This window comes from Strix uralensis, chromosome 7 (genome assembly GCF_047716275.1).
Source record: "Strix uralensis isolate ZFMK-TIS-50842 chromosome 7, bStrUra1, whole genome shotgun sequence".
Taxonomy (NCBI): domain Eukaryota; kingdom Metazoa; phylum Chordata; class Aves; order Strigiformes; family Strigidae; genus Strix; species Strix uralensis.
Genome location: NC_133978.1, coordinates 20,195,777 through 20,209,858, shown reverse-complemented (window position 1 = coordinate 20,209,858; position 14,082 = coordinate 20,195,777). Strand labels below are relative to the sequence as shown.

Genomic DNA, 14,082 nt, shown 5'->3' with positions numbered 1-14,082 from the left:
TGAAGTGTCTATATTGCAGAATCCTGTGGTCTTACAGATTTTAGACTGAAGCTTTTAGTTTGTAGCTTTTAAAATTTTAATATGTCTCTTTTAGGGTCCAGCTTGATCCCTTTTATCCAGTTCCCTTCCAGCCAGCTTTGTATCTCAGTTTATGTCCTTTTCTTTCCTATTGGCATTTGTTTTAAATCTGCTCTTTTATCTTCTCATTTCCCTCACTTCTGCTAGACTGCATCCTTTTTCTTGGGCACTGTACTCAGTGAATTTACGTACAGATGATTTCACTGAATACCAGTTTCAGTGCATGGTAGCAAAACAGATCGCAGCTGCTGTTGGGGGAGCAGAAATAGAGGGTGTTGTCATCACTCAACACTGGTGATGTTCTCCACAAGCCTCTTTTCATACAACGCAGGACATGGAAATGTTGAGGAAAGCGAGTGTGCTGTCAGCAGAAAAACATCTTTGGAAAAATTCCACTGCTTTCTAGCATGTTGTTCTTGAACATATTTAAACATGCTTTCTTTCTCTGACCTTTGTTCTGAAACCTTGGGCAACTTTGGGAGAGTTGTTCAAAGGCATTGCCTCCTTGTTCTATGAGTATCTGTTGTGGGGAAAAAAAATAAATCTTTGAACTATCTGACAAAACTGAAAAATAGGATCATGTGATAGATTTTGGTTTTGGCACCTTCAGTATGAGTATCTTTATGAGCTCCTTCTATAATCATGAAAAGGGTTTGTTGTATTTGACAACTAGAAGTTAGCATCTTTGGTTAGCCTTGCAGAGGCAGTGAGAGCTGAGGCAGTGAAGACTGAGTCTTCCTTGTTCTTAACCATAAGCACAGACAAGATTAGATCCATGCGGCAAGGTGGTTGATGTTCATTCTATGTCTAACCTGTAGATATGAGTCTTTAAGAACATTGGTCCATTGTTTTTATCAAAACCTAGATTCATATTGAAGAAAACATCTGAAGTAGATTTCTAAAATGTGTTTTGGGTTTCTGCATTTGAGTATAGCTGAACGTATAATGAGCTTTTCAAACGTAAATTTTTCTCCCTTTAGGTGAAATGGAAGAAATCAGATGTGAAGTTTGAAGACAGATTTGACAAGTATCTTGACCCATCTTTCTTTCAGCACAGAGTATGTATTGTTCTAAGACTATCTTACAAAATATTGCTTTGAAATGGTTGCTTTAGTTCAGAAAATGTCATGGAATTTTTGGATGACATCTTTTGAATTTTTGTATATCCTAGGTGTTCTGTGGGACAACGAAACCGGCATATCTAGGACTGTAGGTTTTAAGTGATAGTTCTGTTGCTCAAATAGGATGGCTCCAGTTTTTTAGTATGCTTCAGTAAATGTGCAGGCAAGCTTCAAGCTTGCAGCAAATAACGAGGCAGTTCAAGAAAATAGATTCACACGATCAGAATCAATGAAATTTCAGGTACACAACTGTGTTGCTTGTAAGCTGAATAATGGCAATTGGTCATAGGTACACTTTTTACTGAAGTAAATGGAAAGCAGAAAGCATTAGCCTAAACCAGTTGGTGATAGCAGTTGTGATGGTTTAAATCTGTGGTTGTGATCTCCTTATGGGTAGTATACTGAGCTACACTACCTTCTGAAATTAGAAGGTTTGGATTCTGCTTGAAGCTTGATGAAAACCAGAAGGTGTGCTTGTCAGAGGCAAAATAAGGCTGCTGCACATACTGGTCCCGTGCAAAGCAATGGTTTCTTTGGATTTTTGGCTGTGTTTCTTTTACTACTTAAACCTCTTCTCTAGGAAGGCAGCAGTACATCATGCTGCCTTTCCTTTACCAAGGGAGCCTGTGCAGCCAGTTGTTTGAACGTTGCTGGTGCTTAAGCAAGCTGTGATAACTTTGTCATGAGCAAGCTTGGCTGTTGAAAAGCTTTATGTATGGTGTTTCACAGGCCAGTTTTAGTGGGACTTTCTACTAGTGTAGTGTTACTTACAATACGGGTTTATTGTTACTTAGCTAGTGCTGACAATCTGTCCTGCTAGGCAGTGATTTATCCTTATTGGAACAATTTTGAAACACATTTACAGCTCTAAACCTTAGGGATGTGTTTTCTTTTTGTAGATTCACTGGTTTTCAATTTTCAATTCTTTTATGATGGTGATCTTTCTGGTTGGCCTAGTGTCTATGATATTAATGAGAACTTTGCGAAAAGATTATGCAAGATACAGCAAGGAGGAAGAAATGGATGATATGGTAAGATCTGCATTTGTGCTTTTTAAAATCTTTTTATACATTCATTGTGTTAGCAGCTCTGAATGGCTTTCTTCAATTGAACAGAAAACTGCCTTATGTGTGTCTGGTTTTGTTTATAACATGCTCCTAGGTTGCAACTCAGAATTCTGTCTGTAGTCACTGTGTTAATGTTCACATCCACACTTCGGTTAAATGAGGTCCATTCTGAGTGTGTAATTAGAAGCCTGTGTATACTCCTAAACACTTCAGAAGATTTTTAGGGACAGGGAGGAAATCTGATAGATTTTACTGCATCATACATTCAGGTAGTAATTTTTGTTGTCTTGATAAGCATCTGAAAAGTAAACTTTTCTGCTAGATTTGATGCATTCAGGAGAGAAGACATACTTGCACTTAAAGTTGCTTTAATAAGTCAAACCTTTAATTTATGCCTAGCTGGTGTGTTTGTCATTAATTGTCATGACTAGACTTAAAATTTTGTTGTTGTTGTTCCTAGGACAGAGATCTAGGTGATGAGTATGGGTGGAAGCAGGTCCATGGAGATGTTTTTAGACCATCCAGTCATCCTCTAATATTTTCATCGCTTATTGGTTCTGGTTGTCAGATTTTTGCTGTGTCTCTTATAGTCATTGTTGTTGCAATGATAGAAGATTTATACACAGAGTAAGTATAATTGTGCCATGCCTTCCGCGTATAAATGCTTGAATGAACAAAATAATTACAAAAATGAATGTTCTAACTGGCCTGGAAAAAAGTGTTTGAGAATCTTTAGGTCTTGGTCTAGATCAGATGTAATATTCAGGACTCTTTTAATGAAACTTTGTCCTACTCTTATCATGTGAGTTGGTCTTTTAATTTTACTCTTTTATTGCTTGCTTCTTACATGATTTATTATGAAACTAGTTTGTTGTTCTGCAGCATCATGGGTAGATTATATGGGAAATAAATGTTAAAAGGTACATATTTCACTCCTGGTTTTGCCTGGAGTGACAAGATACTGCTATATTTCTTACCCTGTTTTCTGTGCCATGTCATGTAAAGACTGAAGTAGGAGTGTGCTGTGTTGTGGATAGTCCTGTTTACTGCGGACTATGCATTAAGCCAATCTTATCCACAAGTCTTCTCAGGAATGGAGATTTAATTTCTTAAGTTCTTTCAAACCGATACTACTCAGCCTGTGTTGCAGGTAGAACCTCCAGCAATAGGTGGGCTGTGGTCCTGACTGGAGAGAGTTCATGTAGAACAAACAAATAGTACTCAAGTTTAAATTTAACACATCACTTCCAGTTCACGTAGTTATCTTCATTTACCTTTTATCTGTTTGAGATTTTGAGATTTTTGGTGTCCTGAATGGACTGATCTGTTTCTGTAGTGGTCATGTTTTGGATACTGGGGGGAATTTTCTTTTTTACAAGTGCTTTGTTTTAAGCAGTGACTAAAATTGCAAATCTCTGTTCTGTTTTCCCTTGAATATCACCTGTAACTTGATTTTAACGAGTTGTAATACTTCAATGTGCCACTAGAGGGAACTCTTGTTTTTTAATTTAGCTGCCTTTCAAAAGCCACTCTAGTACCAGTATCATGACATATTTTCATTTTTCGTATGGTGTTATTCCCTCCTTGTGCCCCATGGTTACATTTCTGGATACACTTACACGTTCTTAATTATACAGCATGTCAGCCCTTTAAGGGAGGGAATGAAACCATTTCAGAATGTTTATGCACTGTAGGGAAGATGTAAGTTATAGCAATTGTAAAATGTGTCAGAACAGTAATTTAAAAAAATATATGTGCACTTAGTCTTTTATTGCAATAGGCCTTTATATCACTTTCAAAGTGAATTTAATTCTGGGTGTGTAACGGAACAATTGACCAAATCTGGTGCAGACAGTTCTTACATTTAAGAAAATAGTGATGTGAGTGAAAAAGGCTGTAAACCAGAATTATGAGAATGATTGCCTGTCAGTGTTCTTCGGGTCTGTTAAAACTCTTAGGGATCATGCAGCTGATGCCAACTAAAAATCTCTCAGTGAAATTTAGTTGTGTCAGCTATTAATTTATTAATACTGGTTTGTGTTTTGAGAAGCTTTCCCATTAGAATATTTGAAATGTAAGTGAGCTCAAGAGTAGCAAATTTTGAGATGACTTTAGGTTAATGTCTTCTGATCATTTTACAGGTATCATACAGATTTACATGTGTCACTTCAGACTATGCATGGTCTTCTGGGGTTTTGCATGTGTTTCTAAATAGTCTTAAGTTAGAAGTGTTAAAATTGGTTTCTGTCTAACCAGTAGCTTGCTAAAATGGAACTATTGCTTATTTTTTTTAAGAAGCAAATGTTAGCATAATGCTCCTTTAGTGTGTGTGACCAACAGGTATATTTGCTTAGTTCAATCTATGCCATGCAGTCATGGAAGCTGGTTGTACTAAAGATTACTACTTTGAGTAGGGCAGGCATCCAGTACTGGTTCATCAAAACCTAAAATGCCAGTAGTCTGAAATTTCTCAGAACAACTAATTTGAAGAACGTACAGCAAGCTGGCTGAAAACCTACTGCCTTTTGCTATCAAAGAGTAGCAGAGGGACATGGGGAAACAGCTCTATTCATGAATATAATTTATATCTTGCTATTCTTAGACGTGATTTTTAAAAATGTATTTGGAGATGGCCTTTGTGATTTAAAATTATTAGCTTTGCCTGTAAAATTTCAGAAAAATTATACCAAAATGAACACTTCAACATTTAATGAGGTGATAATTTAAAAATGACTGAACTCTTCTGATTGGACCACTCCATGCTGATTTGTGGCTTCATTATAGTATTTATAATTTCTAAATCCAGTTTTCTAATTTTCTGTAAGATGAACACTTTTGATCTTAAAAGTTAATTTCTGAGGGATGGCAGAAACATCACTCACAATCTTATTATATTTTTGTTAATACTGGCCTTTATATTAAGTAAAGAGGACCGTTTATTTGCAATAGTTGGATCTTACACTTAATTTAAGTCACGAAAATAGTTCAGTTCTTCATACACAAGGTACTCATATCCAAATGTCAGTGCATTTTGATCTGAGGTAAGTTTTTGTACTCCAGTGAAAATAAATGCATGTTAGAAAATAATGTACTATGTCAGAACTCTTTTTCTCCCAGATTGAATTAGACTTGACCAGAAGCTTTGGATACAAACAGTTCTCATTCTTATGCAAATTTTACAATTTAAGCACTTTTACATTTTTACATTACCTAAAAATATTAAATAACGGCTTCTGCTAAATGTACATATTTTACTGTAATCTTTTGCTCTAAAACTGTTTGCTTTTCTGTTTCATTTACCAAAAAAATCACTTCTTGTAGGAGAGGATCAATGCTTAGTACAGCTATATTTGTTTATGCTGCAACATCGCCAGTGAATGGATATTTTGGAGGAAGCCTTTATGCTAGACAAGGAGGTAAAGTGTTTTCATGTTTCAGCATTTTCATTACATTATTAAATGGAGAAGTTGTTATTTTCTGATTTGCACCAACATAGAAATGTCCTCATAGAGTTAGGTCATTCAGATGGAATCCATTAAATTCTTAATAAACAGAAAATATTTTGAGTATATTTAACTATCATCTTATTTCCTATTCAGTATTGGCTGCATTTTCTAACTAAAGATAGCTGAAGTCTTTTGTTAATTTAAAAGTAATAAGAGCTAAAGAACTGTTAATGGTTGCATCTTATGAATTGCTTGTTATACTGTTGTATATAATTTTTTGTTTCATGGCATCCAGAGAGTATAATAGTCTCTCCCTTTTCTGTAACATGCTGTTAAACAGCTCACATCATTTTCTCCAGGTGACTCCTACATAGCCCTCCTCTATAGGTACCCGGGCGGTTATGTTTACTAACACGGAAAGGATGAGTATACAGTACTTACTAGACCATTAATTGTTGATGGGGAAAACCGTTTATAGCATCTTTTAAAGAAGGTTATTCTACTTTACAGTATGTGTTCTGCTTTATACTTAGCAAATTCAAAATGGGTATCAGTAGAGAGCAGAAGCCCAATAAAATTGACGTAACAGATTTGGACAGGCTGTCTTCAAGTGCTCCCCACTATGCATCTGAGTTATGACCAATTACATCCTTGCAGTCCACTAGCTTCATCCATTCCCTATGCTGCAATAAAAGAGTAATCAATATCTATTATTTTCTGCAGTGCTTTAGAAAAAATAATTCTGGTAAGTTCGCAAAAGAAAATCTGTATCTTTTTAGCACAACATACTTGTTAGTATTCAGTCTCAACTGCACTCTAATCTACTTGAGTTTGGAGTTTAGGTGTTTCTTTTCATGTGGCTAGTGTATAAACCTAGTGATTGGTAGAAAAACAGATGTAGGTAAATTGGTGTTGCTGTTCTAAAATGTACCATGCTGTATAATTGGGCCAAATTTGCTTTTTTTTCTACAGATCAAACATGTTTCAACTCCTGAAATGCTGATTATGTTGGCTCATGATGAAAATACATATGATGGTCTTGAAAAGCATATGTTAGTTTTCTGACTTTTATTTAGTGAAAATTACAGATGCATCTATGGTGTATTAAATTTAAGTATAGACAGTAGTTAAGAGCATAGAAAGTAAAGGGAATATGGACAGAGAAAATTCTTAAGGTATTGCCCAAGAGGGTTTTTTTGAGCTCCTCGGGGAGCTCTAAACTTGGTAATAACTGCTAACAAGTGTTGCTGTTCCCTTTATGCCTAGGGTTTAGAAATCAGTTTCCTTCTACCTTTTCTGCTGTTGAAGATGTCTGAGTTCAATTTTGCTATATATTAAATGCCAGGGATAGCCAGTTCCTTAATACATCCTGAGTGTATGGAGTCAGCCTAGTTAGGTCAAGACAACCCGGAGCAGGTGCTGCCTGAAAGCAGCTGTAATGCTGAGTTGTCCTGGGAGCAGTGCTGAGCTCTTGTATGCTCTCAGGGTGTGAGCAGGCTCTGCACAGAGCTGGCTCTGCTATCTCTGTCTCTGCTAATCTGCAGCTTCCATATACACTTATGTTTCATAGCCTGTTTTCTTTGGCCAGTTTAGTCAGCGTATGCTGTTCTTCAGCTGAAATATTCTCATGCTGTATCCCTTTTTCCTGCCTTTTTACCTGGAAATATTCTTGCACTGTATCCCTTTTCCTGTGTTTTCATCTGCCCTAATAAATTGATTAATGTGCTGCATTTTGAGAGTTGCCAGGAGTCAGATGAAACTGTTAGGTGACTCTTGGGTCTTGTATTGATGTAGTATGTTGTTACTTATTTCTTTCACCTTTTGGGGGGAGAAATAGTCCAACCCCCAAATTCTGGAGAGCTTGCTGATAACTTTTTATACAAAATACACTATCTCACCAGTCCCGGTGGAATGTCCCTTCTTACAGGAAGGCGATGGATAAAGCAGATGTTTATCGGCGCCTTCCTTATTCCAGCAATGGTGTGTGGAACTGCCTTCTTCATTAACTTCATTGCCATCTATTATCATGCTTCAAGAGCTATACCCTTTGGAACAATGGTGAGTCATTTTACGGGAGAATTTAAACACTATGGTAGACACAGGAAAACGATGTTTTAGTCTAAATACAATTGTGAGTCATAGCTTTAGCTTCCTAGTCAGAAATTTATTCTGGGAGGGCTTTAAGGTGCTTCGAGTATAATTTGTTTTAATCACAATAGAAACAGCTGCTGGATTCCAACTACAGCCTCCTCTGCTTAAAATGATACTTGTGCTTTGTATTCAAGCTTAGTGTTATAACAACATGGGAAGTTAGCAACTTGAATTTTCTTCTGGATGGCCAACACAAACTGGTTATAAGCTAAAATGCAATACAGAAGCATTCCAAGTGAAAGCTACTTCCAAATCATTGCAGTCAAGCAGAAAAAAATAGAAATAAAAGATCAGGCAACAATATGAGATGAGGCGTCCTGAGGAGATCTGGCTTTATGAAAATGAATCACTGTTTTCACTTTGTGAAGTGGTATTTAGTATCCAGTTATGATCTTATGTCTGTATTAACCATGTCACTTGAAAAACAATGCTGGTTGGATTACTTTCTTATTTAATTTTGATAACTTTTCTTGTTTCTTGTGGCTTTTGTCAGGATTTTGTTTTGTTGTCATGGCCCTTTCAACCAACCTCAAATAACCTTGTGAATACAATGTAGGAAATAACTGCTTGGCACTTTGGCAGAATATCCATTTGAGTTTGCAAGGAGTATTTGAGAGCAGAATTTTTTGAAATATGCACCATAAAGTTGTTTTTTCTAATTTTGTGTAGTAGCACTGTTAACTTTAAAAAATGTCTTAATACAGGAAGGCTTGTTTTCATTTCAATATCTGTAGCAAATCTTGGGATTTAACATTTTTTTATAGCTTCCTTCTTTGCATATCAGTTTTTGTGATAGATTAAATTGTTCAATCTATTCAGAGATGTTTGAGTAGCCTTGAATTTCTTCTTAGTTTAAATCTACCACAAAATGAAGCTTAGTCTGACAAGTTCTGTGTTATAAATCATATTCTTTGGGATATAAACAAATTCAGTATGTAACTGAAAATACTTCTTAGGAACACACTGTTAATGAATTAATGCGAAAGAAATCATAAATGGTAATAAAGAGACAATTCTCAGTTTCAGGCAAAGGCTTTCAATAATTTTTTACTGATGGAGAAGTTGTTACTTTACATGTACATGACTGGTTCTAGTCACCTCCTTATTAGCAGTATTTTCAATGCATGCCTAAATACCAACTTTTTACATTGAATTTATTGTATATATAGTATTGAGCTAAACATATTTATAAACTGTTCACTTGATTTTTTTTTTTTGTTTTCTTCTTCAAGAAATTGGATGAAAATTCTATCTTTGGATATGTTTGTATTAGTTGGTCAGTGCCCCAAAGGAATATTGTATTGGTTTTTCTTTCCTAAGCTAGCAATCATATACAATACTGTCATAAAAGTTTACAACGTTGATCTTTGATATGTGCAATGAGGCTCTGTTTTACCGCTGAGCAAGCAGTTATGATATCACATTTCTTGCTTGTATTCCCATTTGGAGGTCAGGAATGCTGAGGAAGGGATTTCCACCTGTGCTAAAGTTTGTCTTGTAAATCTGTTCAACTGATTTGTATTTTAAGATCATGGAAACATGTACATGAGCAAATGGGAATATAAATCTTCAGGGGTCACTTAATCAGGATGTTAGGACTCTTTATGTGTAGCAATTTTAATGATCTCAAGGTTTTATGAAAGTGTTTGAATCATTATGACTGCAGCAATAAAACTTCAGTGGAGTTAGCGGACTTTTAGTAGGAGCGGGTTATGAATCGGAAACTTCATCAGAATAAGTAACGCTCTAATGACTTCAAATCAACTAATGAAGCTGGTTTGTAGAAGGAAATGAAAATTGTTTGAAATTACCATGTTATGCTTCAGGTTGAAGTCCCCGGGAAGCCCTCTGGCTTTATGGATAAGATACCTTTGTGTCTTTCCACCTTTGTTTTCAATGTAGAGAAGCTTCCAGAATTCTCTAGTGCAAACTTGCTGCTGCTGTTTTCTTGGGGAAATAAAATCTCTGCCATCTAAATGTACTAGGACACAGAAATTACTTCCTTTACCCTCGCACCTCTTGAAACCACCCTCCTTTATTTAAATTGCTGGCAAGAATTACCACCTCTTCTTGACTACTGTAAATCTGGAAAAAGCAGTTGCTGAAAAGTCTGAGCTAAAAGATTGTTAAGAGACCATGCTTAAATATGACGTCCTGTGCTTTGCCTGTTTTGCATTGCCACTTTCCAGTGAACTGCTAGGTAGTCTCCTCTCTGTGACTTAATTCCTCCCTCCAAACAGATTTTTCTATGGAATGAAGGTGAGGGCAGCTCATAGTGGCAAAGGCAAGACATCCAAGCTAATGCACAATTAGTGCATCTTTGATCTACCTGGAATCTGCTCTTCTACATTTTGTGTTGAAATGCTCAAATTAATCAGGCTCTTCAGGACCTTCATACACCTCTCTGTCATTGCAGTCCATTTTGAACTTCAAAGTTTCATTCACCTTGTATAATTCACTCCCACTGTCTGGGATCTCCTTGAAGATGTGGTGGGGACTGGGAAGGTCCAAAGCTCGTTTCTGAAATCATTCTTCAGTCTTGGGACTCTGCCTTTAGCCCTTTTGGATATACATCCAAGCTGTCTTACCTATACTGTGACAAACCTTTTGTACTGAAATACGCCATGAGCCTGCACAAAGGCTTAATCTCTTCCCTGGGATATCTTTCAGCTGCCCTAACCTTCAAAATGCAATGGCGAATGTGACAGATTTTATTCAAATATGAGAGCTCTTTAAAACTTAATGGTTTAAAGCTTTCAACTCCCTAATCATATGAAGGAGACATAGAAGTCGTCTTTTCTTCTCTCATCTCTTCACCTTTATAGAAATACAGTGGGTACTGTTCAATTATTTGTTCTTTTAGAGCCCAAATTTGATTTTTTTGGGGATGTTTTGTTTATTGTATCCTATTACTGGTGAACATAGAGGAGTTCTGAAGGTGTTAAACACCTTGACCTACCTTCTGTTGATACTTGAGTCTTTTCGGTGTATTTGTCAATCATCTTTCTATTTTGTTGCATTTGAATTATATGTAAAATATGGAGCATGGAACAATTAAAAAGAATTTTAAATATTGACAAGTGACCTCTCGATATACATCTGAGTAGCGTGGTGGTAGTTCTGTGCAGAAATACGTAGTAATGCTGAATTTCTACAGAGTACAACATGATTGAATTTGAAGGGACCATCTTAATTCTGGCATTTCATAAGTTGTGACTGCTTATGTTGTTCTCTGTGTGATACATAATTTAAAGATTTCCATTAAGGCTACCATGTCTAATATAATATTCTGACTGCAGAATCCATGCAGCTTCTATTAAACTGTTTAAGATGTACCATTTTTGTTTTGTTTGAGCAATAGTTTCCTGTGCAGCTAATGTTTCCAGTATACATTTTTAACAATTTAAATAAGGTTGCACAGACTGATTGAGACCCTAGTGCTTGCATCTTTTATACCTTGTTTAAACTAGAAAAAAGTATTTCCTCCAACAGATAGCTTAATCCAGGCTGCAGCCATCCCTCTGACAGCTTTAAGTTGTTATGTGTATTGGCTGCTGCTGAAAAAGGAGGACCCGGTAGCACCAAAAATTTTCATACCCAGGTAAGAAAATACACCTGGCTAAAAGTAGAAAAAAATATAGTTATGTACATTCAGCAAGGGTGCTTCCTCAGATTGCTTGAAAGTGACTGTGGAACCCTTGGCCAAAAACCTCATTTTTGCTGAAAATAGACACAACTTAATGCTTCTGCCTAAATTTTCAACAGTTCAATTTATTACCCAAAGCAGCACCCTAGATTAACAATTTAGCTGGAATAAAATTAGTAACACTTTATTTTGAAGCCTTCTATTCTTTTCTTGTTCTATATAATGTTTGGCCAGATGATGCGCAGAAAACCGTTTCACTGTACAGGTTCAGTAACCCCTATATGGGGGGGTGAATAGTCTCATGACTGAGAGTGCAGTTTTGGTAGCTGACAGGAAGGATCAAGCTGCTGCTTTGACAGTTAATTTTTATTGCTTTTCTCCCTTGTGCATTAAGCAGTCAAGGCACCATAGCCTGCCAGTAGCTGTTTAATATTAGATATGCTCATAAAAATTTTAATTATCACCTTTGAATGAAGTTTAATCTACAGTTGTCAGAAAATATGAAACACATGGCACTGGAACATAAATTATATTCCTCTTGACAATGTTTCCTTTCAAATAAGGAAAACTGAATTCTGCATATTCAGTCAAGGGCAGTAGAATATTCTTTCCCCATCAAAACAAAAAGGGGTTAGAAAGAATACAGGCTTGGTGAGGTTGACAGTCTCTTCTATGGCAACTAAAACCTACAAACCATGTGATTATATAAGATATTTTATACAACAAAAATGCAACAGTCAAAATGAAATAAGTATGTTTTAATGTACTGGCTTGGTAGAAAAACTCATGTAATTTGTCTTCAGTAACACGGATTATGGAGAATGTGTATGGAAAACTGGATTTGTAGATGTAGTAGATTGGCCCATCCGCATAATTTGTGTTTTCCGAATTGGTAGTTAAAACTGTTCTCTGAATTTCTCTTGGCTGATGTTACAGTAATACTTCTCTTAAGACTCATGAAGACCTAACTTTATCTCTGCCTGTCATGCAAGAGCTATTACTGGGGTTTGGTTTTTTTTAGTATGTTACCAGTGACCTCTGTAGGGAGGTGCTTCTGTGGGAGGGCAGAGCATGTATGTGTGTTGATCCTGCCTTGCTTTCCTCTTACCATCTGTGATGGTGAAATGGAGGCCAGTAAGTGCCTGAGCTGCTTTCGCCATTGTAATCTCATTCTCTGAAACCTTTGAGGCAGAAATCTTGTAACTTCTCTCTTTCAGTTAAGACACTTGTGTACCCCAGTGCCCTGTGTTTGCTTCAGTTTGGATTTGAACTCTCTAGGTTTAGACATTGCCCAGCCTGCATCATCACTGCCCTTGTCATCTGTGGCAACAGGCACTGCCTGTTCAGTTTGGGAGGGAGACAGTGTCTTCACCTCAGATCTGAAATTAAGAGGAACATGCCTGAAAAAGCAGAAGCTAGAAAAGCCAGCTATCTCCAGAGAATACTATTACTGCCAAGAATGAAGAAAATAATTTTCAGCAGGCATCAATCTGAGCAGGTAGACTACCTTGGAGTCAGGCAGCAAGTCGAAAGCAAGAAAGAAGATGCTACTGAGGTCAGCACAGTGTGTTCTGATTCTAACCAGTACTGGTTGTGTTGGTCAACCTACTAAGACCAGCAGGTTGCTGTCACTAGCGTGGGGTTATCTCAGAAGAAAGAACATTCACATCTTTATCAACTCGGACAGCTTATCAGAGGCAGGTGGAAGTGGGAAGCATTCCTGACCCTGTACTATGGTCCATCCTTGCTTGCTTAGTTGGACCTTCTGCAGAATTATCTCAGATAATTTTAGACTCCTGAATGGCTCCAGGAAACAAGGAAAAAATTGTATTTCAGTTGTAGCTGTCCTCAGAACATAGCATAGCATTAAGACAGGTAATTCATTGTTCAACAAAATGTTGACTTTACCTAATGCTGCTTACTAGATTTCACTGAGGATGCTGGCTGTTCTGTCTGAAATCAGTTCATTTTTCAAGCCAAATGCTTAATAGAATGGAAAGTGTTACACCATTATCAGTCATGCTTTGACTGCTCTGATAACGAAACCGTGAGCACTCAGATTTTCTGATGGATGCCAATTACAAGTGTACTGGGGACAGGTTGGCAGTACTTACTGAAGCCATTATTCAAGGAATCTTGGTCTGTCTCAGCCTGTTTTATGCAGATAAACATTTTAGATTTCAAAGCTGCTGCTGAGTCAGTCTCCCAGACAACACAACAGCCAAGCCCTACTGGAAAAAGTTGGGCCTTCTCCTTGCCCACCTGATTTGAAGTCATTCAGCTCTGCAGTTGGTGTCACTAGAATGAGATGCTACTGACTGCCTTTTTTCATCGATGAGTTTGCCAGCTAATCAGTAATTAGTCCTGGATGTTCCTTGTTTGGTTCCTTGTCCAAGGTTATATTCTTTCCATGTGGATTCCCTATGGTAGATGTGTTTTGCAAGATAGACAATTACAAGCTATTAAGTTTTGTTGCAGGTGAGCTTGGAACCCAAGGCTGTTCGGAGACAGTCGCTTTCTGCAGTAAAGCAGTGGATTTACTTTCTACCACTATCCCCAGTCAGTGGTAATTT

The 14,082-nt window shown here is 37.0% G+C and overlaps 1 protein-coding gene across 2 annotated transcripts in view; it reads left to right on the top strand.

Annotated features, from left to right (window-relative positions):
- The window catches only part of TM9SF3 (transmembrane 9 superfamily member 3), a 53,076-nt gene that overhangs the window by 25,468 nt on the left and 13,526 nt on the right, over positions 1 to 14,082 (top strand). For both annotated transcript variants that reach the window (XM_074874770.1, XM_074874771.1), the window contains exons 5-9: positions 1,059 to 1,136; positions 2,099 to 2,230; positions 2,727 to 2,893; positions 5,588 to 5,682; positions 7,640 to 7,770. In XM_074874770.1, the coding sequence (XP_074730871.1) occupies positions 1,059 to 1,136; positions 2,099 to 2,230; positions 2,727 to 2,893; positions 5,588 to 5,682; positions 7,640 to 7,770 (603 nt within the window). The remainder of the gene's footprint in view (positions 1 to 1,058; positions 1,137 to 2,098; positions 2,231 to 2,726; positions 2,894 to 5,587; positions 5,683 to 7,639; positions 7,771 to 14,082) is intronic.